The sequence below is a fragment of the Danio rerio genome, chromosome 13, assembly GCF_049306965.1.
Source record: "Danio rerio strain Tuebingen ecotype United States chromosome 13, GRCz12tu, whole genome shotgun sequence".
In the NCBI taxonomy this organism is placed as follows: domain Eukaryota; kingdom Metazoa; phylum Chordata; class Actinopteri; order Cypriniformes; family Danionidae; genus Danio; species Danio rerio.
The window spans coordinates 39,940,001-39,964,993 of NC_133188.1; the positions used below are offsets into that span (position 1 = coordinate 39,940,001).

General features: G+C 36.2%; 1 protein-coding gene across 8 annotated transcripts in view; it reads right to left on the reverse strand.

Moving 5' to 3' along the window:
* The window catches only part of pacs2 (phosphofurin acidic cluster sorting protein 2), an 81,300-nt gene that overhangs the window by 29,022 nt on the left and 27,285 nt on the right, over window positions 1-24,993 (reverse strand). For 4 of the 8 annotated variants that reach the window (XM_073920010.1, XM_073920008.1, XM_073920009.1 and 1 more), the window contains exons 2-8: window positions 10,856-10,943; window positions 9,271-9,360; window positions 8,691-8,816; window positions 7,753-7,912; window positions 5,745-5,818; window positions 5,232-5,312; window positions 5,065-5,121 (exon numbers count right to left, since the gene is read on the reverse strand). In XM_073920010.1, the coding sequence (XP_073776111.1) occupies window positions 5,065-5,121; window positions 5,232-5,312; window positions 5,745-5,818; window positions 7,753-7,912; window positions 8,691-8,816; window positions 9,271-9,360; window positions 10,856-10,943 (676 nt within the window). 8 annotated transcript variants of the gene reach the window in all.

The following is a 24,993-nucleotide window of genomic DNA, read 5'->3' on the forward strand; positions in this document are numbered from 1 at the left end:
TACACACACACACATACACACACACATACACACACACATACACACACACATACACACACGCACACACTTCCTGTCCTTGAGAACGGGACTGACCTCTGAACTCGGGGCCATGTGTTTATTCTGCTTGTTCAGCATTTTCATGTTTACTGCTCATGTTTCCAATACTGAAACCCAATACCAGCTTACTACTTTCTAAATGCTGCCTATTTTTAAACTGGTATACAAAACTAAAAGCATTATGCAATTTCAAGCATTTAAACTATGCTACAGGCATGACACATTTGAGCCGAGAGATTTTCAATCAGAAATGCGCAATCCTGCCATAGAAATGGAATTAGAGACAGCAGAATGTTCTTCATTATTACTGTAAAAAATGCTGGGTCCCACACATAGATTAAGTTAACTGAATTGTTTTATGTTCAATCAACTTAAATTTGTAAAAACTATTAAGTTATCCCAAAAAAAACTCAAGAATTGTGTTGATTCAGCTTATTATAAGTAAGTAGTTTGAACAAGCAGCACAAAAATGTTTTGAGTCTATATGTAAAAAATAAATAATAAAACTTTAAGTTATAAAGGGAATAATTTCAATTTTAACATGAATAAAACAGAATTAGTGATGATTTTAAAATTCATTTCATAGCTTCTGAAAATTTATGAGCAATATCACACGAGTAGCAGTACGATGTGTCTGTGGGCCAAGTGCCTTACTGTCCCACCAATGCAAATATCCAGCCGAGTGCCTTACTGTCCCACCATGGCAGACATACAGCCACATCGCACTGCTACTTGTGTAATATTACATTTATACAACAGTTCGAGGACATAATCGCGTATATAAAAAGATCTAAATCTAAATCTTTTGTACTCAATCATATCTGTAGCTGACCGTCAGACCACCAGAAAGCGTTGCTACTTCACCAACGTCACTTTATAGCTAGTATTTGAATGATTCTCTAGCGTAATGTCTAAAGTGAAGACAAAACAAGTGATTTTGCTGACAATTTAAGTTTATAAGGTTTAAAGGCATGAAGTGCCATCAGTCTACAGAGATGACTTCCCAGTATTTCTCTGTTGCAATCGGGAGATCACAATAATTATCCCCAAAAAAGTCAAAGTAGTGCAAAATACTAGCAAATTACTGTCATTTCTTCTTTCTTTCTTTTTATGGGACTAGTCTGCAGTAACGAAAACAGGAGACGCATTAGAAACAAACAGATGACCAACCAAAAAGTAACTCAAGGTAATACAAACAGTGGCCAAGAAAAAATAAAAACATTCCTGATATCATAGTCCCATCTCACACTCAATACACTACAGTTATATGGTATACATAAAGCACTACAACATACAAAGAGAGAGAGATCGACTTAGAATGTCATTTACTCTTATAATAATGATTTTATCAGCTGTAATTTGAAATTACGCTGATTTTTTTTTTTCTAAGGGCTTATTATGCAGTCTCTGTCGCCATCTTGTGGATGGACAACGTCACCTGTCTTTGATCTGTTCAGTATGGCAGTAAAGGCCGCCAATGCGCTGTCTCTCAGAAATAATAAATATTTAAAATAGGCACTATCCTTAAAAATAAACAGCTTAGTTGCAATATAAACACATATTTGTCAAACTGTAGTGTCCTCTGCTTGTTGCTGTATGTGGGCGGAGTAATACACAAGGGTGAATGGTAAAGAGGCTGGACTAGTGCTGTTATTTGCAGAATATCGCACAGCTATCAGCCAATCAGATTCATTGCCTGATACATTTTAAACTCTGAATAAATTCTTATAATTTCCATTAATTAGACATGCTTTTTGATTGCTAGAATTTATTTTGATCATTAAATCTGATTTTAAAACATAATGCAAGAATGTCAAATAAAATACAGTAAAGAAATGCATTACTGCAAGATTGAGAGAGTTTTCAATTTAATTTAGATCAGGGTTATATTTATAAACCTTTTTTGTTTTTATTAATAGTATTATTTTATAAAAATATTTATATTTTTACTAGGGTCCAATATTTTCTAATTTACCGTTGTTGTTGTTTTTCATTTTTATTAAGTTTTATCTATTTTGCGCACTATATTAAACTAAATGAAAACGACAAATAGTTCCTTAACAGCAAGATTAGGTAAAACACGTTTTATCATCTATTTTATTTTCAAGTACCAAAATAGTCTTGCTTCACTAATAACTCTTTTTCCAATTATGTGTTAAAGGTGACCAAAAATAAATTAAAAACATTGCATGCATTGCATTTTGGCAAATGTAGCAGCTTATCCAGTTATTCCATCAGCACGGCATTTCAAATTTGCATAAAGTTCACAGTTTACAGACTGCTTGAGTTATTTGGATCACAGCCAGAGTTCTTTGAGTCCTGCTCTCATTGTGCAGATCTCTCCTCATCGAGATTATCAGTTAACAAGGATAGGGTTTCCGTTTTAAAGCTGATCATGCATGGCTAAATTAATCTGTGGAGCCCGAGCGAGGGTCAGGACTCTCACACTCAACACTAAAGCAGAAATCACCCTCTTACAACTAAATCATCAAATCGGTTTAATAGGTGAAATATTTCAACTACAAAATCATGTCAAAGGTGAGAGGTCTCAGTAAAGCTGAAATACACTTAGTTAAACACAAACTAATTTGTGCACAAACATGGATTTAGTGGTCTAGTGAGAAGGAAACAAAACTCAGGCTCAGAAGCACACACAAAAAAATACAAGCATAACCCGACTAACATGTATTTAAACGGCAAAAGTGCCCTGATTATGTTCATTTTACAAATCTGAGCCAACATCACAATCCTGAGAGTCTCACAAAGGTGAGTGGGCTTGACAAACCTGTAGAAACCGCTTTTTCATCTCTCTGACACTTTAATCACCACTTGCACCAGTTTTGCACCAGAAACTTTCTTATAATCACTCCATATCAAAAAATAAATTAAAACATTTATGAAGCGTGGTTCACACTGGTGAGTCCTTTCTGGCAGTTCTGTATTGATTACCTCAATACAAGATTATAATAGTTTTGGATTTTTCAAATTAGTTTAAGCTTTTATTTTGTTTTGACTTTTTGTTTTCAAATTCTGTTTAGATTTAGATTTCAGGAAGATTTATTAATTTTCATATTTTGAAATGACTTAGTTTTTGTTTAGTTTTTATTAGTTTTAGGGCCTACTCACACTATGCTATCCGAACCGTGTCCAGGCCCGTTTCCCAGATCATTTGAGAAGTGGGAGTGCTCTGAATCGGGCCCTGGCCCGGTTGGAAGAGGTGTGCCAGAGCACGGTTCACTTGAGCTTTGGTGCGGTACGCTTGTAGTATGAGAGCAAAGAGCGTCTGAACTCGAAAAATTCATTTATTTCAAGTCTAAGGGGGTATCGGGAATGTTAGAAAGAAAGCAGTTTGTGGAAAAGTGCTCTTAGATGTGTCACTTAGAAGATCTGGTCAAAAAGAACGATTTAACATTCAGGATCACTAATATGGAAATAAAACCCATTATCAGGAGCAACAGCAAGGAGGATTGGAGGAGAACTGACTTGATTTGGCCAATGGCAGCTGGATTAGAGACTATGAGGTGCAGTACAGGTCAAACACCTGCAGGGCAATGTATATAGATTTACTTCTGAAAGGCATACAGTAAGATTATGTATTAAATGTATTTACAAAGATGAAAATGAAGGATGTTTCTGCTGTATAACATGGTTAGAGCTCCATGTTATGGCTGATCTGAATAGCAGAATCGCGCAGAACATTTTAGAAACCATCCCTTAAGTGGAAAATCCAAGAATTCCCTCAAGGAAAGGGGTGTGTAAAAAAACAAGTCATTTGCATTTAGTGGAAGAGTTTCTGCCTATAGGAAAGGCACACCCTTGGCAGTGGTTCAAAAGATACCTGAAGTTATATAATTATTGTTTTGATTGTATATTTCTGAGGGAATGAGACCATTGTACCAGTCGCACTGAGACATTTCAAATGATATCAAACATGATAGATAAAGTCACTTGGGTTGATTTAGAACATTCAGACTTTGAAATGACCATTCAGTGTGAGTACAGTATGTAGATGGGGTGGTTAAACAAAGGGGTTTCAGTGGATTCAAATGTTAATGGAGGAAAGCAGGAGAGCTGTTTTTTCCCGCATTCCCGCCTGCTGGATTTTGGAGCCGATTGTCTCTGTTTTCGGCTCATGTTTGAATTGTCAAAGACATCAAAATATTTGTGATATCTCAAGCCTTACATGGTAAAAAATAAAAAATAATAAAGTAAGTTCATTCTCTAAACTAAAGTCTTTAGTTCAATGTATTGTGAAGTGCTTAAGATATCAATATTGCCAGACTATATGCAGGAATCCTAAATGTAATTTCAATACCTTTTTAAGACTTTTTAAAGATACTGTCAGATTATTTTAAAACCTCATCACCACAAACAGTTGTAGTTAAATAAATCTATGGAGCACAACCATGCAACAGAACTCAGATAAGCTCGGAAGATACGAAGCTTGAAAGATTAAATTACGCGGTTGTTTACAGCGTCAGGCTTCAGCCACTGTTTAAACTCGTCATTCTCCAAGCAGGAGCACTCAAACTTACATTTTCCCATTTTGCCGTCTGTTTGCTCTATGGTTTCGATACACATGGAGAGCATCACATCACAAATTACGCAAATTTTGTTGTAAATTACGTGACATCACCTGAATGGAGGAGCTTGGCCGGACACGCACTGACCCGAAGCAATCATGTGGATTAAGCACATTGTTGTTAATATTAAAAGGAAAATAAACAAATTTATGCTTTTCTGGAGTCAAACACTTTGGACAACACTTGAACAAAAATTAAGACCTCGTAAAAACCCAATTAAGACATTTTAATAGATTTTAAGGGTCTTAATTTTCTCATAATTGATTTATTTACTTTTAATACTTTTTTTAAGACCCCGCAGACACCCTGATTGCACATGTTCATTATCTTGGTACACTGAATTATTAATATAATAAAAAATGTCTAAAAACACAAAAGATAATATCCAATATTCATCCACAAACCAATTGCAATATTCACCCACCTCATCTGAGACTCTGAAGCGTTTGAGCAAAGCCACAACCCGCTGTTTAAAGTTCTGCTGCTAATGGAGAAAGAGAAGCACACACATACAGACACACTCATATTAACAGTCTGTTTACTGCATCATCTCACCTCAAGCCAAGACTGTGAGTAAATTCTCACTCTTACCCTGGTGATGGACGCCGTCCGGACTATTGACCTCCTCTGCTTTTTAGGCTTCCTTATCTCGTACTCATCATCTTCCAGATCCTGGGGCACACACAAATGGGTCAGCAGGAGAACAGGAAGAAGAGGCTGCTTTGTGTGTGTGTGTGTGTGTGTGTGTGTGTGTGTGTGTGTGTGTGTGTGTGTGTAGAGATTTCTCAATGGTCATGCCCAAGTGAGCCTGACTTTTCAAGGTTTTTTTCTTTTACTTTGGTCAATTGGTAATGTTTTGTTCCTCGCCACTGGCTTGCTTAGTTTGGTACTTGTGGAGCTGCACATCGATGGATTTGCTCTTTAGTGTTTGGACTTTCAGCAGTGAAATTTAAACCACACTGAACTGAACTAACTGAACTTCATCTCTAAAAAACTGTTTCAATTTACTAGAACTTCTATGATAAGCTGCTTTGACACAATCTACATTGTAAAAGTGCAATAAAAATAAAAATGAATTGAATTAAATAGTGTGTTTATAATCACCTGTCCTTGAGCTGCATCATCGCTGGCCTCCTGCTCTGAAGAGAAGCTTTCATACTCTTCTTCCGAGTAATTATCTACACAGAAAAATCTCAATCATTAAGGGTTATAAGGGCTTCCACTCCTGAATCCTGAATGGATAAGATGCTTTTATCATGTTAGAAAACAAGTTCCAGCGTCTCAAATCTTCCAGCGTCCTTCAGGATAACAGATGCATATTCGTTCAAATGGACAAATACACTTATTGTGGCCTGTGCTTAAGATTTCTAGATAAAATTATTTACCATAAAAAATTGCATTACAATTTGAATGATTAGGATCATTTTGCTGACAAATGAGAAATCAAACAAAGTAATGTTGAAAATTAAGAAAATTTGAAAATAATATTATTTCTCTTCAGCTTTTAATACTATAGTATGAAGCCACATTTGTTGGTTGAGAAATTAATAGGTCATATTTTATTTTGATGGTCTGTTTGTTGAATTTAAGTTACATTGCATCTAAATGCAAACTAATTCTCATTAGGTTATAAGTAGACTGTTAGGTTGGGGTTAAGGTTATGGTTAGTGCAAGTTGACATGAACATGCTAAGTTTCTTATAGTCAGTTAAATGTCTTTTGAAAGAGCAGTATCAGCTGATATTAAGCAGACAGTCTACTAATACTCAAAAGGACAATCAAAATAAAGTGTTACCAATTAATTTCTTTTTTTTTTTTTTTTTTACTTGGATCTTAATATTCGTGGATGGATTCTGCACTTTTTAGTAGGACATCTGCAGTGTGTCAGAGTCAATGCTGCTCTTTCTGACTTTCAGTATTATTCCACTGGGTCCCCCCTCATGGTTGTTGCCTTTCACCTCTTCTGTTTATCATTTAAACTAATAATTGTTGGAGTATGTACAGGAACTGTCTTATCATAAAATATGCTGATGATTCGGGGATTATGAGTCTCCTCCACGATCTGGATTTGGGGCATAGTGCTGTTGTGGATGAATTAACTTCCTGGTGTGACAGATTTTCTCTCCAGTTGAATGTAAATACAACTAAATATATGGTGATAGATTAAGGGAAGGCCTCTCCTACCCCCAGCGTAACAATTATTAAAGATTTGGACATTGTAGCTTGGAATGTTTGTCAAATAAGAACAGGTTGAGTAGCCTTGTGAAGGTGGCAGGGAAGATCATCAGTTTTAACCAAACTGGTCTAACGCTAATTTACCATTATAAATGTTTTAAAAAGAGCTCAGGGTATCTTATGCACCCCAGATGACCCAATGTACTCTGTGTTTCAGCTGCTGCCATCAGGAAGTCATTTTAGAGTTCCTCTAGGCAGGACAAACAGAACTAGAAATTATTTTAAAATAGCAGCCCTTAGGTCACAGGTGTCAAACTCAGTTCCAAAAGGGCCGCAGCTCTGCACAGTTTAGTTCCAACCCTAATTAAACACACCTGATCAAACTAATTGAGTCCTTCAGGCTTGTTTGAAACCTACAGGTAAGTGTGTTGGAGCAGAGTTAGAACTAAACTGTGCAGGGCTTCGGCCCTCCAGGAATTGAGTTTGACACCCCTGCCTTAAGTCATTAAATGAGTCCAGCTGGGAGAGAGATGCATTTAGAAAATGATGTATTGTATGTTAACATGGAACTTCACCTGTGTTATGGCACCTTGCTGCAATTTAGGTTTCCCTAAATGGGATAATGAAGTTGAGTCTGTGTCATTTAGTATTGTGTAAATCTGACTGACAAAAGACTTTTTGGTTAAACTATTATTACACTGCATGACATGTTAGTGAGTGTAAAACTTCTGTAAGCATGGTATAAAATTGTATAACCATCATTGTTTTTTGATCAGGGCAAAAGTAAACAAACAAAATACATTTTAGTTTATAATTCTAGAAAGTTCTCTTTTTGAATCATAAGCAAAACAATGACGCATCATTGGAGATCATCAGCCAAGAACATGCCGTAGACTAATTTGTTATAAACCAATATGCATGTCTGAAAGTTTTTTAACCTGAGCATTTGATTTTCTGTCCCAGAATGGCCGCCTCCTCATGATCTATAGGCTGACTGGACAGGGAATAGATCCAGATCTCTGCAACTTTCCCCAGAAACTCCTTCTGATTACTGCACAGAGCCAAGACCTGCCCTCCTTCAGCAGGATGCTGCATCACCTACACACACGCACACACACACACGCACACGCACACACACACACACACACACACACACATAATCACACAAAAAAGAAACCCATACACAAGCACACAAACAAAAACACAGAAAAACATGTGCAACCACATAATAAATCACATCAAAAACACAAACATGCACAAAGATACACAAGCAACACAAACAAAAACATGTCCACATAATAAAACATGCACAAATACACACAAACATGCAAACATACACAAAAATGCATGCAAACACACAGAAAAAACACCCACACGATAAAACACAAACATGCAAAAACAAGTAAACATACACACAAACACAGAAGACAAAAAAAACATATAAAAAGCACATAATAACACAATCATGTAAACATACACAAAAACACACACGCACACACACACACAAACACAGAAAAACACAAACAAAAAATAGCATAAAACAAACACAGAAAAGCACAAGCAAGGGCATAATAAAACACATACAGTAAAACATAAACATGAACAAACATGTAAACATACACAAAAACATGCAAGAAAACACACAATAACACAAACACACACAAACACACACAAAAACAAACAGAAAAACACACGCAAGCACAGCACAGAAAAATACAAAAAAACACGCAAACAGCAAAAACACACACAAACATGTAAACATACACAAACAGACACAAACACACACACACACACAAAGCATGTCAGCATGTGAGCTTTAATATTGAACCATTGAATATTTAACTGACTCTTAGTCGGAGGGTGAAGCCTGAAATACCTCTGCCATGTCTATAGAACCAGCAGCCAACGTCTTGTAACCCAAAATGGTCCTGTTTTTGTACCTCTTCCTCCTCTGAAGCAGGATTTGCAACTTATTTCCCTCACGCTTTAGAAAATGAGGATACTACACACACAATAAGAGGATAGAGAGAGAGAGAGAGAAAAAAGAAACCCATCAAACTCAATTTCATACTAAAGGCTCAAAATGAATCAGTGCAGGTTGAAATGATGATGTCTTGAAAGCTAAATTGGCTGCGTTTCAAAAGCTAGTAAGCGGCACGCGCAGAAAGCATTTGAAGGCATCGCAGGCACACTTCTGAAGCAAAGACAGCTTCTCTTGTACATTCCTTCTGGCTGCATTTCAAAGCGGCACAGCAGGCTTCCTTTGTGGCCAAAGCAGTCCCACAATGCATTGCAAAGTGATGCAGAGCGTCGCAAATTAGTCACTTATGAGGATCTCTGCCAGAAGACACAGATGCACATGTAAGCAAGCAGACAGCAGGTCGCTTCTGGAACAGAGCTGCTGTTTTTAAAGAGTGGTTTTTGAGTGTGAATGTGTGTTTTGGGGTCATGTTTACCTGCAGAGAGAATGTGAGTGCAAGGTCCGTCTCCACCCCTCCAGCAGGGGGCAGCACTATCTCATGAGAGCGCAGGATCCGCTTCGAGCCCTATGACAAACATACATAGATTCTGTTTAGACCAAATTCAATTCAAGTTGATGTGTATAGCACTTTCTCCAATGATTATTGTTTCACAGCAATTTTACAAAAGGCGCACATTATTCCATCACAATCAAAATCAGAAAGATTAAGGTTATTAGTTACCATAACTTTATTAGTTACTAATAACATTTACTAATTAATTAGTAGCTAATAGCTTTTAACAGTTAAAGTTATTATATATAAACACGGTCCAATTATACATTGACAATCTGATTGTGGGGTTGTTGGTGGGGGTTTGGGGGGGGGGGGTTGGGGGGTGTTCAACTTCTATTTTAGAGGTTACTGTAGGTTCGACTATACTAACTATGCATCATTTTACTTTACTTTTAAGATATATGTAGATACAAACACCTATTTTACAGGAAAAGTGTCTTTTAGACACTTCCGGTCTCTTGATCTGCAGTTTCAGACTGTTGAATGACTCGCATTGACTGATTGGCTGATTAGGCATTGAAAATGGTATGAACCATTATGGGATGGTCAAAAGTATATTTAAATTTTAATATTTTAATTATTAATATTATTTAAGATACAGATCAGAGCGAACTATTTAAAGGGAAGAACAACCCCATACATCTGGTTTTGATTTCCTTCAGGGGGGATTTCCTTAGGGGGGGTCAGACCCCCCTCAATCCCTCTGTAATTCGCACCCTATATATAAACATACTTAACCTGCAGTTATATATTATACAGGTGATGTCTATGTGCACATGGTCAATGAAGTGTATTTAAATCATACTTCTGCCGTCACACCATGAAACATTCATTAATTCATTTTCCTTTATGTGTTTGAATAAACATAGTAAGATCGAGGCAGTCGTTACTAAATAATAAACATACCAATAAACAAACGACGACACTGTGGCTAAGTGGTTAGCAGTGTCGCCTCACAGCAAGAAGGTTGCTAGTTCGAGTCCCGGCTAGGCCAGTTGGCATTTCTGAGTGGAGTTTGCATGTTCTCCCCGTGGGTGTGCCGGTTTTTTTCCACAGTCCAAAGACATGCACTGTAGGTGAATTGGGTGAACTAAAATGGCCATAGTGTGTGGCTGCGTGTGTGAATGTATTTGGGTGTATGGGTGTTTTCCAGTACTGGGATGCGGCTGGAAGGGCATCCACGGTGTAAAACATATGCCGAAATAGTAGGCAGTTCATTCTGCTGTGGCGACCCCCAATAAGTAAGGGACTAAGCGGAAGAGGAAAGGAAAATGAATGAGCGAATGAATAAAAAAATGGCCATCTGACCAATCAGAGAACAGCAGGCTACATAAACAATTGCATATAAACCTATTGCAGGAAACCTCCACAACAAAAAGGGGGAGATTTATATGAACATGATAAGGGCTCTTTAATTTCAGAATATAATGTCTTCATATAGTTCTTTGTGGGAAAGATCATCACGTGCTGCAGCTTAAAAACTTGCTCTTTACAGCTGACCACTTACCTGAATCTTGACTGCAATAACAACAGAGATCAGCTCCTTGTCAAGCGCCTTCATTACAAACAGCTTCTTCAAAGTCAGACTACACAACCTGCACACAAAAACAACAGCAGATATGCCATTATACACAACTCTTCAATGAGCTGTAGGTCATCATGCTTATAATGAACGTGGAAAACATGTCATGCTGCATGGGTTTGTCAACATAAGGGTAAGTGAAGGACATTTTTGGGTTAACTATCGCATTAATACACTCAGGAATAATTAAGCCCTCATTTAATGTTTACCAGTAAATGTTTGGATGTGTGATCCACATGTATAGGAACAGGATTAAGTAGGTAGTTGTTTATATATCGTGAGTCCCTTATCACTCCGTCACAGCATTAATCCTCCATCAATTTCCAAAGAAAATTAAATCTCCCAAAGAACAACTACAGCCAAACTAAACTCTGAAACTCAGTTGAACACATGTCTACAGCAGTTTTCAGCTGGGACAGATCAGTCCAGAAAACCTCACAGAGCTGATGAAGTGGAGTTCAGGGATTTCAATCTGGTAGAAGCTCGCATACAAAACTGTTTGCAAAACGTTCCATTGAAACCCTGTCATTTCAGCCAGGAGGAATTGTTCAGATGTGCCAAAGCAAGTCATTCTGCTGCTAAAACACAATAAACACACACCCTCGCTGCAGTAAACAAGAACAACCTCCTGAAAAAGACATGCAGTGATAATGCAAATGAGTAAACAATCCAAACACCCACATCCACATTCACAACATTCCCAGAATGTATATTTTAGGACACAATGAATATTAGACCAAAAAAAGAGAACAACTGAGTTGTTGTTTTTTTTTTTTTTTGCTGATAATCTTCTCTTCCACCAAAGCTTTGAAATCAAATAATGCAGACAGGCCAGATTTAAATATGTGCATATTTAAATTGCAAATTTGCTTCATAGGCAAAGCTATCGAAAGGTTGTTTCTCGAAGGTACAATGTAAAACATACATTGACAGTTTTCTGTATTTTGTGATTCATGTTTTTTTCTCTACTTATTTATGCTTTTGAGTTGCAATATGGGACCTTGATCTTTCCTGCAAAAGCTTTTGATGCTGAAAAGTTTGTAAAAGGGAATTTTATTGACATTTTTATTAGTTTGAAGTCATATGTTGTCTGGATTGGTGTTGTTGTTATTTTACAAATCTAATTCTCCATTATAAATCATTTCTTAAACAATATCTTGTGTCAAATGATTAAACTGTCAATACCAGTGAACAACTGGGCATCTGATCAATCAGAGAACAGCAGGCTCTCAGAAAGGAGTGGTTTAGAATGAACAAATCTCAAATTAATGGAATGAGAACTTTTGAGAATTTTGTCATCTTATTTAAAAATGCATATACACCTATTGTAGGAGACCTCCAAAACAAAATGGGTAAGGTTTAAATTAACATAATAAGGGTTCTTTGATTTCAGAATATAATGTTTTAATATAATTCTGTGTGGGAAAATATCAACACAAGCTGCATCTTAAAAACATACACAAGAGAATATCGTTTCAGACGACTAAAGCATCAAAAGTGGACAGATAAATCTCCTATAATGAAATTCACAAATGTAAACAAACAGAAAACACTTGTGAATCACAAAATGTGGAAACTTTTTTTTACAGTGTATAAAGCACCAGCTTGAAGTTGACAAGAATTATTTAAGATTATTTATTAAATGACCCAGTAAATTGGGTTTTATTAACGTCTACCCCTACCCAACCCTAAAACTACCCACAGTAGTGCTGTGCGATTAATCGAAGTTGAATAGCAATCGTAATTTGAAACGTTGCGATTACCTAAAAGTGGCTGCGATATGAAATATAGATGTATTAATTTACCCCACTCAAAGCAAAAGTGTGAATGCTGTCTGTGTCAAAAAGCAAAAGTGTCATGCTGTCAATTGAGTGACCACACTTTCGTGCTGTCCAATCAGAATTGTGCACCCGAACAATGCGATACGCCCACAATAAAACAAACAAAAAGGAGAGTACGAATGAGTGGAATGATGGCATCTGCTGCTTCAGAAGCATTAAAAGATAAATTAAAATCAAAGAAAAACAGCACGTCGGTAATATAGGAATACTTTGGTTTTAAAGACATCGAACAAAAACAGGTCATTTGTAAGAGCTGTCGCAGAATTGTTGCCAGTGTAACGGAGGCCAGCTAGTGTGTACTGTGCAGGTAAACCTCACTCCTCTGACCTCTAAAGGTGCTCTAGCGACAGACGCTAGAGGCCATGGTCTTTAGCCTCCTTGTTAGAGCAACCGACTCCCATGCGGAAGGTCGCCGGTTCGATCCCTGCTCGGAGCGGGTTGGGCAGTGTAGGACCGGTGGGGTTACACCAGCATGAGCAAATACATCAACCAGCCCCTAAAAAAGCACCACAGGCGGCTATATAAGGAGTGTCTTGCTAAAAAGTCTACTAAAGTATTACTATTGACACTCAATATAGTGGCAAGCAACAGAAAAGTACAATTTCAGAGCTGTTTGCAGCTGTTACACTATATGACAAAACATAACGAGGGCAATAGAAGATAACCAACACCATAATTCAAGACCTCGCTAAAGACACGGTGTCTTTTAATCCAGTGACCAAAGAGGGATTTAAAAACCTCATCCAAATGCTGCAAAGGAGATATACACTTTCGTCTCACACATATTTTTGCCATTTTGCTGTACTACTGCTGTACGTTGAATGTCATGATATATTGTCTAAAAACAATAATTATCACAGATGCTACATAAAATAAGCTACAGAAAGGGTCTTGTCAGCCATGTTTGTTTGCTGAGTGTTCTGTATTTTTATGTTTTTGTTTTTTTTTGTTACTATCAGTAAAGCGCGGATATCGCGGGTGCTGCAGATATAGCTTACTGAATCTGCTGTGGTGGGTGAATGATTTCTACTGCGGAAAGCTGCGGATTTGGGTGTCATTTCAGCTGATCCGCACATCTCTAGTTACTATCTCTATTTAATTTCTTAATATTTAAAAACACTCACTGAATTTCAGCAGTAAGACGCTAAAATACAGATTATTAAGCTGAAGCTTAGCTAAAAAAATTAAACTGCAAATCAAATTGAAATCCAAGTGGAAACATCTAGCTCTCCCTCGAGAAGCAAATACAGAAGTAACTGAAACTGCAAATTCACAGAAATTCCAGAAGTCCTGGCTCCATGATAAGAGCAGATTTCTATTGAACCCAGTGTGAAAATGGCCTACTTTACAGCAGAAAAAGAGGTGTTTACAGCCTGGTACAAAGAACAATTTTGGTTTATATAGTTAATATTACCCTACATGATAACTGTGAGGGGGTGAATTTTTATATGGCATGCTGTGTGCACTTAATTGTGCTCACAAACCATTTAAGTTGCCTCCATTTCCCATGTAAGTGAAATTATATACCTACATACCATCTCTATAAATGTATTAATTTTAATTAAGATCATTTATAATTTTTTTTAGACCTGTAAAGCACTCCAGAATCTGACAGATTGATTAGCTCTAGGCTCTATAACAGTTATATGAAACCTTGTCATACAGTGTTATATGACTGAATTTCATAAACAGCAATGCATTCACTAACACAGAATATATTTGAAGCGTTTGGAAGTAATTCGCGTTTACCTCCTGTAGAAAAAGTCATAAGTTCAATGCTTAGTGGCTCAATGTATTACAACACAGTTTTCAAAAATCTAAACACTTTATTGATATAGTATACAACCAAGCTCTTGCCGTCAGAACACAATAGAGTCTCAGGTAATGAAATATATAATGAAGCGTTTCTCCCAAAGAAAACCTGTATAAGCAAAATCCTAGCAGGCATCTTTAGCTCTCCTCATGCTCCGCCTCTTTGCCCTTATTTGGTTACCCCCGGTTGAAGCAATTAGCGCGAACAAAATGGCGACGGCTGGCCACGCCCCATTGCAGCTTTATTGCGCTCTTCAGAAACCTATGGTTGATGTCATAGATACTACGTCCATATCTTTTAAAGTCTATGTTGAAATTGCAATATCCGTCAAAACAATTAATTAATAAAAAAAAGAAAAAAGAAAAAACGCAATTAGATATTTTAATTGTAAGCCCTATTGTACAGTATCACAAAAATGATGCTATGCAGATCTATGCATCCTTTGTATGCTCAGCTGTATCCCCTCTAGACTTTACCCTTTCAAAGGCCCTGGAATATAATACAAAAGTTGCATGGATGCTTTTTTTTTTGTCATTTTAGGGAGCTTGCCAGCCCCATCTTCTTTCAGTATATGGAAAAATATGAATATCTCAGCAAGGATCATTTCAGAAAAAAAGCAAGGCATATTGCACTTTGCCTTTAAGTGGAGAGCGGCCGTCAGCGAGAGGCAGATAATGTCAGTCATGCAGAGAAAGACGGAGCTCAGATGAGTCGCGAATGTCACAGTGGATGTGATCAAGGGACCAGCAAGGCCCTCAGAGGGCCCGGGAGCTGCCAGAATACACACAAGAGCCAATGGAGAAACAGCCACATGCATGCAGCTCATAGAATATTAATGAGAAATGATTTATGTATTCAAATCACATAGCAGGTACTGCGAGGACAAGGAGAGAGAGAGAGAGAGAGAAAGAGAGAGAGAGAGAAAGAAAGAGGCAAACAGTATAATCTGAAGGCTCTGTATTGTTCATATATACACACACACATATATACACACAAACCATTCTTCTCCCCGGAGCGATTAGCATGCTAACCTACAACAAAGGAACACACAGCAGTTCAGAGTAGACTTTCCATACGCATGTTTCTTTCTCATATAAAGATAAAAAAAAAAACTCCAGGTTTTATTCTGTGGCTGTAACTGATCTCAAATAACAACACAAAACTATATGTGAAAACAAACCTCATTGTATTCATTGATAAACAACTCTGTAGCAAAAAAAAAAACAGAAACATTCAGAATTATGTGATATTGATGTGATCTATTGACATCAGTGAAAACGCTGTCAGGGATTAGACCATACAAACAATACAGAACTAGACTAAGAAATACATAAATATATTTTAAAGCACATTAAAGTTGCATGTATTACAGTAATGGCCCTTTTCCACTGAGTGGTACAGTACCAGGTATAGGTCGGTACGCTTTTATAGCCATTTCCACAAGGTACCACAACAGCGAACTGTACCTCACAGGGTACCTAACACGAAAAGAAGATACCAAAAGGCAGAGCAAGACACGTAGCTGAATGCTATTGGTTTACAGAGATGCATCACTAGCTCGTGCAGAAGCCAGGAGAATACAAAAAAAACAAAAAAACAAAAACAAAGGAAGCGCCATTTTTATTACACAGCCGAGACATTACATCATAATACTATTAATACGTATAATTACATTTAATAACGACCAGAACTCAAACAAACCTTGTCGCCATCTTGATGAACAGCCACAAAGCCAAGAAGAACAAAATCTGCCGTGTCCTGTTGTTGTTTTACGAGGCGTCTAAAAGCCTGAGCGGTTTCACTGTCTCCAAAGAGCTTTCGATCCCTCGCCACACTTCTATATTTGAAATAACAAACTTCTTGAGCTGATGATAAAAACGTGCGTGTGATTATTGAAGCACTACTGACATCCGATCCTTTCAGAAGCGGACAAGAGTGAAGCGTGGAAAAAACAAAGGAGAAAATGATTCTTTCAGCAAACTAAAACATGAACAAACTGCCATGTTTAACTGTTATCTTCACCTTTTGGACTATTATGAACTCAGAATGACAGAATTACTCTCTAACAGAGGTTACATGTGCTGGCGAAGATTAAAGATACAGATAGGAGGTTTGCACTGACTGGGCTACATGTTGCATGTTGTTTTTTGAACCCAAATAAGGACTATGTGTATGCTGTGTGCAGTTTTTCTGTAATTAGTAACATACTGGAGACTGTAAGGGGCTGTATGAGTTCATATATGTTGCATTTATTTATTTCATATGATCGCAGTAGTTACAGTAGGCTGATTTGCAGTGATGATCAAATCATGTTCATAGAAAGGTTAGTAATAACCATTTCTAAAGAAGTTTTTGTGTTTGAAGCATCTGTTTTGTAAGAAGAGCTTCTCATATGATATGTGAATGACCCGTACCCGTACCGTTGCCTCGGGTGCCTCGGGTGAGAATGACGTCGACTGAATCTTTCTCGTACGCCATGCCCATCAAAAGGGTACAATTGGTAGCCTTTTGGCAGTGGAAATGGAAGCCTGATAAAGGTGACCCGTACCGACCTGTACAGTACTGTACCACTCAGTGGAAACAGGCCACAAAAAAAAGCTTCCTGTCCAGGCATGATTTTGAAAGATTTCCATATTGCCAATAAATACAGACATATTTCAGTTCATTACACACTGATATATTTCTTGTTAGTCACACACAGATTAAAAATATGCAATATGCAATAATTATAATGATTATGTCATTATAAATACAGGCAATATAAGATAGTGAGAGCTGTAATTAAAGAGACCACCACTTAACACAACATGAAACAATAGCTACACACACACATTTCAGTCTGTTTTCTCAGAACAAAGACCTATTATTTCAGCCTGTGTGGTGTAAGTTGTGTGTGCCATGTCCCTCTTTACACACACAAACACACACACACACACACACACACACACACACACACACACACACACACACACGCACACGCACACACGCACACACACACACACACACACACACACACGCACACACACACGCACACACACACGCACACACACACGCACACACACACGCACACACACACACACACACACACACACACACACAAACCAAACTCCTCTAATAACTACATATAACATCCTATAATGCTCCAAGAGGCTTTACTGACCTCTCACAGAAGATTAGAGACTGAGTTAAAGATAAACCGTGTCTCACTTCACTCAGCTGGACATAAACTCAATCTCAGCTCCATCACAGATAGTGTGTGTGTGTGTGTGTGTGTGTTTCTCTCAGGCAGATGCTGCAGAGGCTCTGGAAGCAGTAGGGAATTAGCCCAAAATCAATTTGATTCGTATATCTGGACAGAAAGGCTGGACTCGGGTTACAGGCTCATCTACTGTAACTGTACATCTGAAAGGACAGAGCCGCTGCTGCTGCTGCTGAGGGCTGAAATCATGCTCAAGTTACGAGTCTGCACTGAACAGCAGGATTAGCTGATGTGTTGGAGGACACATGAGAGCTCACATTATCACTTCAGTGGACTTACACCCTCAAACCTGAAACAAGCAGCACTACAAACCTTTACAGGAGACAATGGTCATAGCATCAACAGAAATTCCATGTAGGTCATGCCAAATATCATGATTTGACATTGTAACTTTTTCTTTTTGAACAGAACAAATATCAGAAAACAAAATATTTTTTTAAATGTGACTGAACAATTGTAATTTTAATTGATTTGTAATTAAAAATAAATAAATTCATTTTTTCAATAAAAAAATATTTTTTTATTTTATTTAATTTACTAAAACCTTGAGATTACATCGCAATGAGTAGCAAAATATATATTTGAATAATGCCACATATCAAAAAATGTATTAAAACAAATAAATAGACTTTATTTATTTATTTATTTAGATATTTGTATTTAATCTATTATATTTTAATTTATTTTATTACATTTTATTTTTATTAATATAATTACATTTTTTATAAAATTTATATTCTTTTAATTTTATTAACCAAAACCTTGAGATTGCATCATAAAAATACCTAAAATATATTTGAATATTGCCACAAATCTAAAAATGTCTTGAAAATAAATAAATAATTTTTAAAATAATTTTTTAAAAATATTATTAAAATTTATTTTTGATTTATTACATTTTAATTTAACAACATTTTAGATTACATCATAAGAAATACCTAAAATCTATTTGAAAAATGCCACAAAATTTTTTTTTTAAATATATTAATTAAAAAAGAAATTTGATATTTGGATTTAATTTATTACATTTTAAATGTATTACATTTAAATTTAATTAAAAAAATATAACATTTTATTTTAATTTCATTCATTCATTAATTTTCTTTTCGCTTAGTCCCTTTATTAATCTGTGGTCCCCACAGCGGAACGAACTACCAACTTATCCAGCATATGGTTTACACAGCCTTTCCTGCTGCAAAAAATCACTGGAAAACACCCATACACTCCCATTCATATGCATACATAATTTAATTTTTTATCTATTTTATTTTAATTTAATTTACCAAATCCTTGAGATTACATTACAATAAGTCCCTAAAATATATTTGAATAATGCCACAAATCAAAAAAATTATTAAAATAAAAAATTAATTTATTTTTTACATTTTAATTTATTTTATTACATTTTAATTTAATGTACTGCGTTTTATTTCAAGGTACTACAATTTAGTTTATTTTAATTTAATTTAATTTAATTTAATTTAATTTAATTTAATTTAATTAATTTAATTTAATTTAATTTAATTTAATTTAATTTAATTTAATTTAATTTAATTTAATTTAATTTATCTTCTAAAACCTTGAGATTACATCACAAGAAATATCTAAAATATATTTCAATAATGCCACAAATTTAAGGGTCAGGTAAGTTCTTTCTTAAACTTAAATGTAAAGTCCACACTAGGGGCTTAGTAACTAAATTTGTTCTTGCTTTGGTTGCACCACGTTCTTAAGGCAAAGCACAGTTAATAGGTCGTAAGCTCCCTGTAAAGTCCTGCATAGTTGCATTGAATAAAGTATATCTATAAAAAGCATTTCAATTCTTAAACTGCTTTAAAATTGCAAACTGCTTTAAAATTCTGCAATTAATACATCTATTTATAACTCTCCTATCAAAATGAAATGGCAAATTACATTTTTATAGCACATTACAATCAGTCACAATAACAGATGATGGACACAGAAATACTGTAAAATAGACCCTTTTCACAAAACATTGATGGACAACACATTTCAATGGTCATCAGCATCTTAAATCCGCAAAAGCGTTTAATAATTAGAAGTTTTTTTTAAACTTCAGTACATTTATAAAGTTATCTAATACATTGATTATCAAGTCTACTATTTATCCTTAACTGAGCACACTGCCGTATTGTAATATTGTTTTGAATTAGACCACACTGCTGTTTTTTATCTCTCCAAACCCCCCCAACCCCCCCCCCCCCCCCCAATACTGTACTGTTTATGTTTTACTCATTACTGTGTATGCAACTCATTCTGAAAAATGTAACAAAAAAAATCTTGTTTTTTAAAAATATTAATAAAGTTATCCGATTTGTATCATCTGCACCAAATTACAAAAAAATAGCTAATACTCATGTGTGTCTACTACAGTGTCAAAGGGACATTAAAATTGACACTCTCCAGTGTTCTGGCTGCCTTTATCAGTCTCACACAATTTAGTTCCTTTTTCTGAAAGTTGTGAAAACAATATCATATAGTTCTTTTTTATTTGAGGAAATTGAAAAGCAAGAAGTGTATCTGTGATACTTTCCCCATTCACTGCTCTCTAAGTTTACTAAACTATCAAGACTTCTGCTGCTGAGAAACCAGGAAATGTAAAAATGGTCTATATTAAATATATTTCATTGCTATTGTAGATAAAATTACACATTCTTTCCCGTATTTACGTATTTTCTGTCGAATCAGGAAGTTTGGATACAACATATAGAAATATACAAATAGGGTGATCATGATACTGAATTTCAGTACCAATTGGTACTGAAAATGTAAAAAACACTAACATTTGAGCCCTTTTAAGCACGTTCTTAACCCTTGTGCACTGTTCAAATTTACCACCATTTTGTTGTTTGGGATGAAAACATCCACTGAATTAAACTGCTGTAAAAACGCATGAGAGAAATATTTTTTCTTTTTTTTTTCTGTTTTGCATAAATCTGTTAATTAACTTCAGTCCTGATCAAAACTAATAAATGTTTGAAAAAATTGAGAATTTTAACTGTCCAAGTTCACAAATAATGTCAATTATATGGTAAAACCCACACACACAAACTCAAAATGAGTTTTTTTTAATATCAAAAAGTGGTTGTGTACTCGATTTTATCACAGACAAACACGCACTTTAATTTATTGTTATACTCTAAATAAAATCCAGAAATTAAGTCTTTAGGCCTATCTAAAGGGTTAATGGTGCCAACTGATGATCAACAGTAAAAATTACAAATTTGACCTCTTCCCAACAGGGAAAACCACCAATCAAAAATGCATGATTATATGGTGTCATGGTTTGTAATTTCAAACAAATGTGGTTATAATGGAAGTCAACGGGGCACAATTCATTCATTCATTCATTTTCTTTTCGGCTTAGTCACTTTATAATCTCAGGTCGCCACAGCGGAATGAACCGCCAACTTATCCAGCACATGTTTTACATAGCGAATGCCCTTCCAGCTGCAACCCATCACTGGGAAACACTCACACACTCTCATTCACACACATACACTACGGACATTTTTTTAGCTTACCCAATTCACCTGTACCGCATGTCTTTTGGACTTGTGGGGGAAACTGGAACATCCAGACTCAAATCTTAAGACTCAAAATCACCCCAGAGTGGATCAAAACATCTCCGACAGGACATAAGGGTTAAACACACCTAATTTGCTATTGTGTTCACGTGCTCAACAGAAATGACTGTGATTGGTTATGAAAGTCATCAGTTCACCGAACTCATCGCTGTTTACTGAGTGTAAACACAGATACAGGGAAACTGGAGTGTTTTAAAATCACGTCGATCAGTTGGTTTGTCTATAAGCTGACATACGAGTGATCTGCTGATGAATCATGGCTTTAAACCGCTCTAGTGTCACTGTATGTGTGGTTATGCTCAGTAAACAGCGGTGAGTTCGGTGAACTGATGACCTTCACGGCCAATCACAGTCATTTCTGTTGAGCACGTGAACACGATGGCCAATCAGCAGTGTTTGAGATTGTGCTCAACAGTGGTCAAATGTTAGCGGGAAATGGATCTTTTTAAAATATCAGCAATTGGTACCTAATTCCAGTATTATGGTAACATTATTTCAAACAAACAAATAAAAGAGATTTACACCAGTATAAAACAAAATATTGCTACTCAGCCAACTATGGTGTGAGGAGGCGGGACATTTACATTCTAGAAAGCGATGATTGGACAAATAGTGGCACAGTGCAGGATGAGTCATCAATATTTAGGAGTCAATTTCCTGGCAGAGACTACACATTTTATGGCACACCATCACATCTGTTCACTAGCTAGATGAGGCAGAGGATTTTAAAACACGTGAGGACTAAAAACAACAAACCCATTTGGATTTCACTGTTTATGTTTGCCTTCCAAGCGAGTAAGGTTTTAAAGGGCTGTTTCCATGCTGGAATGGTGTGTATGTGATCTCATCTGAACGACCGTCCAAATATCCTGCATGTGTCTGAAAGTCAGTAAACTCTGGAGAGCTGACCTACATTTACTTCTGGATGCTAAAAACACACATTCACACACTGTTCTAATAAGGTCAGCTTGGTCCTAATTAGCGCCATTTCAAAGCCTTGTACACTCCTTAGTTTAACTGAGGGAGGACACATATACACACAAACACAAAAGCAGTGTCTATAATTTCAGGATTAGTCTATGATTTATCTAAATAATCACTGGTTTTAGAAAAACATGACTGGTAGACAGGTAAAAATGCACACACTGATCAGATTCAGGCTAAGTTAGAAAGCGAAAATTGTATTAAAAATTAAAAACAATTATTTAAAAAAAGTGATAAACTATAATGATGTCCACATATTTGGGTGACTGAACACAAGGTCAGATGTTCTGGTTTCCTTTGAAGCACAAGATGTTCTTTGGATCATTTTCAAAATAAAAAAAGCAAAACAACACAGATCCCAAACACCGTTTCACTGTTCAAATGCTAAAACAGCTCATTTTAAATAACAAAACCATCACATTTTCTGTAAAATAACACACAACTGACTATGTCTCACTATGTCAAAATTGTATTGTTGATAAAAACACAGATGTGTCTCTCCTTGGTGCAAAGATCAAAACATTCACATCAAAATCATTCAGCAATAAATGTAAAATTAAGTGATGTTTCATAAACAAATTTCGGGAGGAGCACAATCAGTCTTTGATGAGACTAATTTATCACACACAAAATCATTCTATTATCCAATAAGCTCAAGAGCAAACCCTATAAATAGTCAAACATGTCATACCTCCGTTTTCTCTTGACTTCAGCGTCCCTCCACCACCCCAACTCCACACTATTAAACCAGATACCTATTTAAATCTGAGGGGGGAGCGTTCTAGAGGCACGCTAGACACTGCAGACCCTGTCTCTCTTCATACTGACAAGGGGAATAACACGAGTTAGGGTGTCTTCCCGAGCTCAGAGCCCTCTCCCCGGACAACATGCCAAATAAGCATATTCTATTCAATCAAATATCTGTGAGTGTGAACTCATAAATGTAAAATAGGCTTCCAATAACTCTAAATTGAGCTAAATGTTTACAAGCATCAAACATGGGACATTTGTGTCAACTTGACCTCAAATGTTGTTAGTATTTTTCTGAAGACTGACCAACACAAATGATGGTGAAAGTCAAAATATTAAATCATGGATCATAATGAAGGGGGGGGTGGGGGGGGGGGGGTGAAATAAATATCCTTAACTGACATTTGGAGGCAAATAAAGGTTCCGTGAAGTGCTTTAAAATTTGCATTTTTATTTGATGCTTGTCGTAATAAAACGAAACACGAAGAGATGGTGGGACATCATCATGGGACATGATAGCTCCTTCCCTTTTAAAAAAAAAACAGCCAATAGACCGTTTTGTTTTTAATCACAGCTCTGCCAGTGAGAGTGGTTGAGTTCAAGCGTCTTGAAGGCGGCCGGGCATGTCAGACACTAGAGAGCATTTGATTGGTTATAAGTTGATGGGAAACTGAAGTATGAGGTGATGTGAAAAAAAATGTTGATCCATTTAGGCAAACATGACAAACTGCAAGCTTGTCTTGTTTATATCAGTTTTATATCTTCTAAATGCGAATTTTGTCATTTTTCTGGAGCACACTTGTTATACATATCCTAAAAACTAATAATACTGATACTAATATCTAAAAAAACTTTATTTTAATTTCATGGGACTTTTAAGGTCAGTAAAAAAGAAAGGGTACTAGAAAAGAAAGAAAACAAATTGCAATTTAATTGATTATAAGCCACTTTGCTATCTTTTCGTAAAAAATGAGAGCGGAGTCTATAGGTCATGTGAAGAACTAGCTTGTTACTTTTAAACCAGAGGAAATTTATAAAAAGGGTCAATTACGGCCCATAAATAAACTCAGTTTATAAAAAACAAGTGGCATGATTTCTTTTCCACTTGTCTGAGCTGGCAGACACAGCAGAATCCTAACTAAATGCAAAGTCAAAATTTCATCCAATGATATCCTTACTAAACTTTTCTTGTGGTCTCCTTAGCTACATTAAAGCCCTATATAAGAAATTCAGGTTTTCAAATGAGTGTAGCTCAATTATTGTATTCAATTATTAAATTGTACCTATTTTTAGAGGACGAAAACCAAAAGTGGCAGCACGGTGGCTCAGTGGTTAGCACTGTTGCCTCACAGCAAGAAGGCTGCTGGTTCAGTTGGCATTTCCATGTGGAGTTTGCATGTTCTCCCCGTGTTCTTGAGGATTTCCTCCGGGTTCTCCGGTTTCCCCCAAAGCACAAAGACATGCGCTAGGTGAATTGAATAAACTAAATTGGCCATTGTGTGTGTGCACGAGACTGTGTATGGGTGTTTCCCAGTATTGGGTTGCAACTAGAAAGGCATTCACTTCTGGAATAATTGGTGGTTCATTCCGCTGTGGTGTCCTATGATAAATCCGAGACAAAGCCAAAATTAAAATGAATGAATATAAAGCAAAAGTGTGTCAATTTGCATATAGCCAATATGTTTTTCCTTTAAAAGAGGAATTTCTATATTGTTGTAGAAGAACAAATATTGTTGAGATTTAACATTCATTTCGTTTCCTCCTGTTGCCTAAAATGTAATTCAAATATTCCTTCTCCAAAGTTTGCA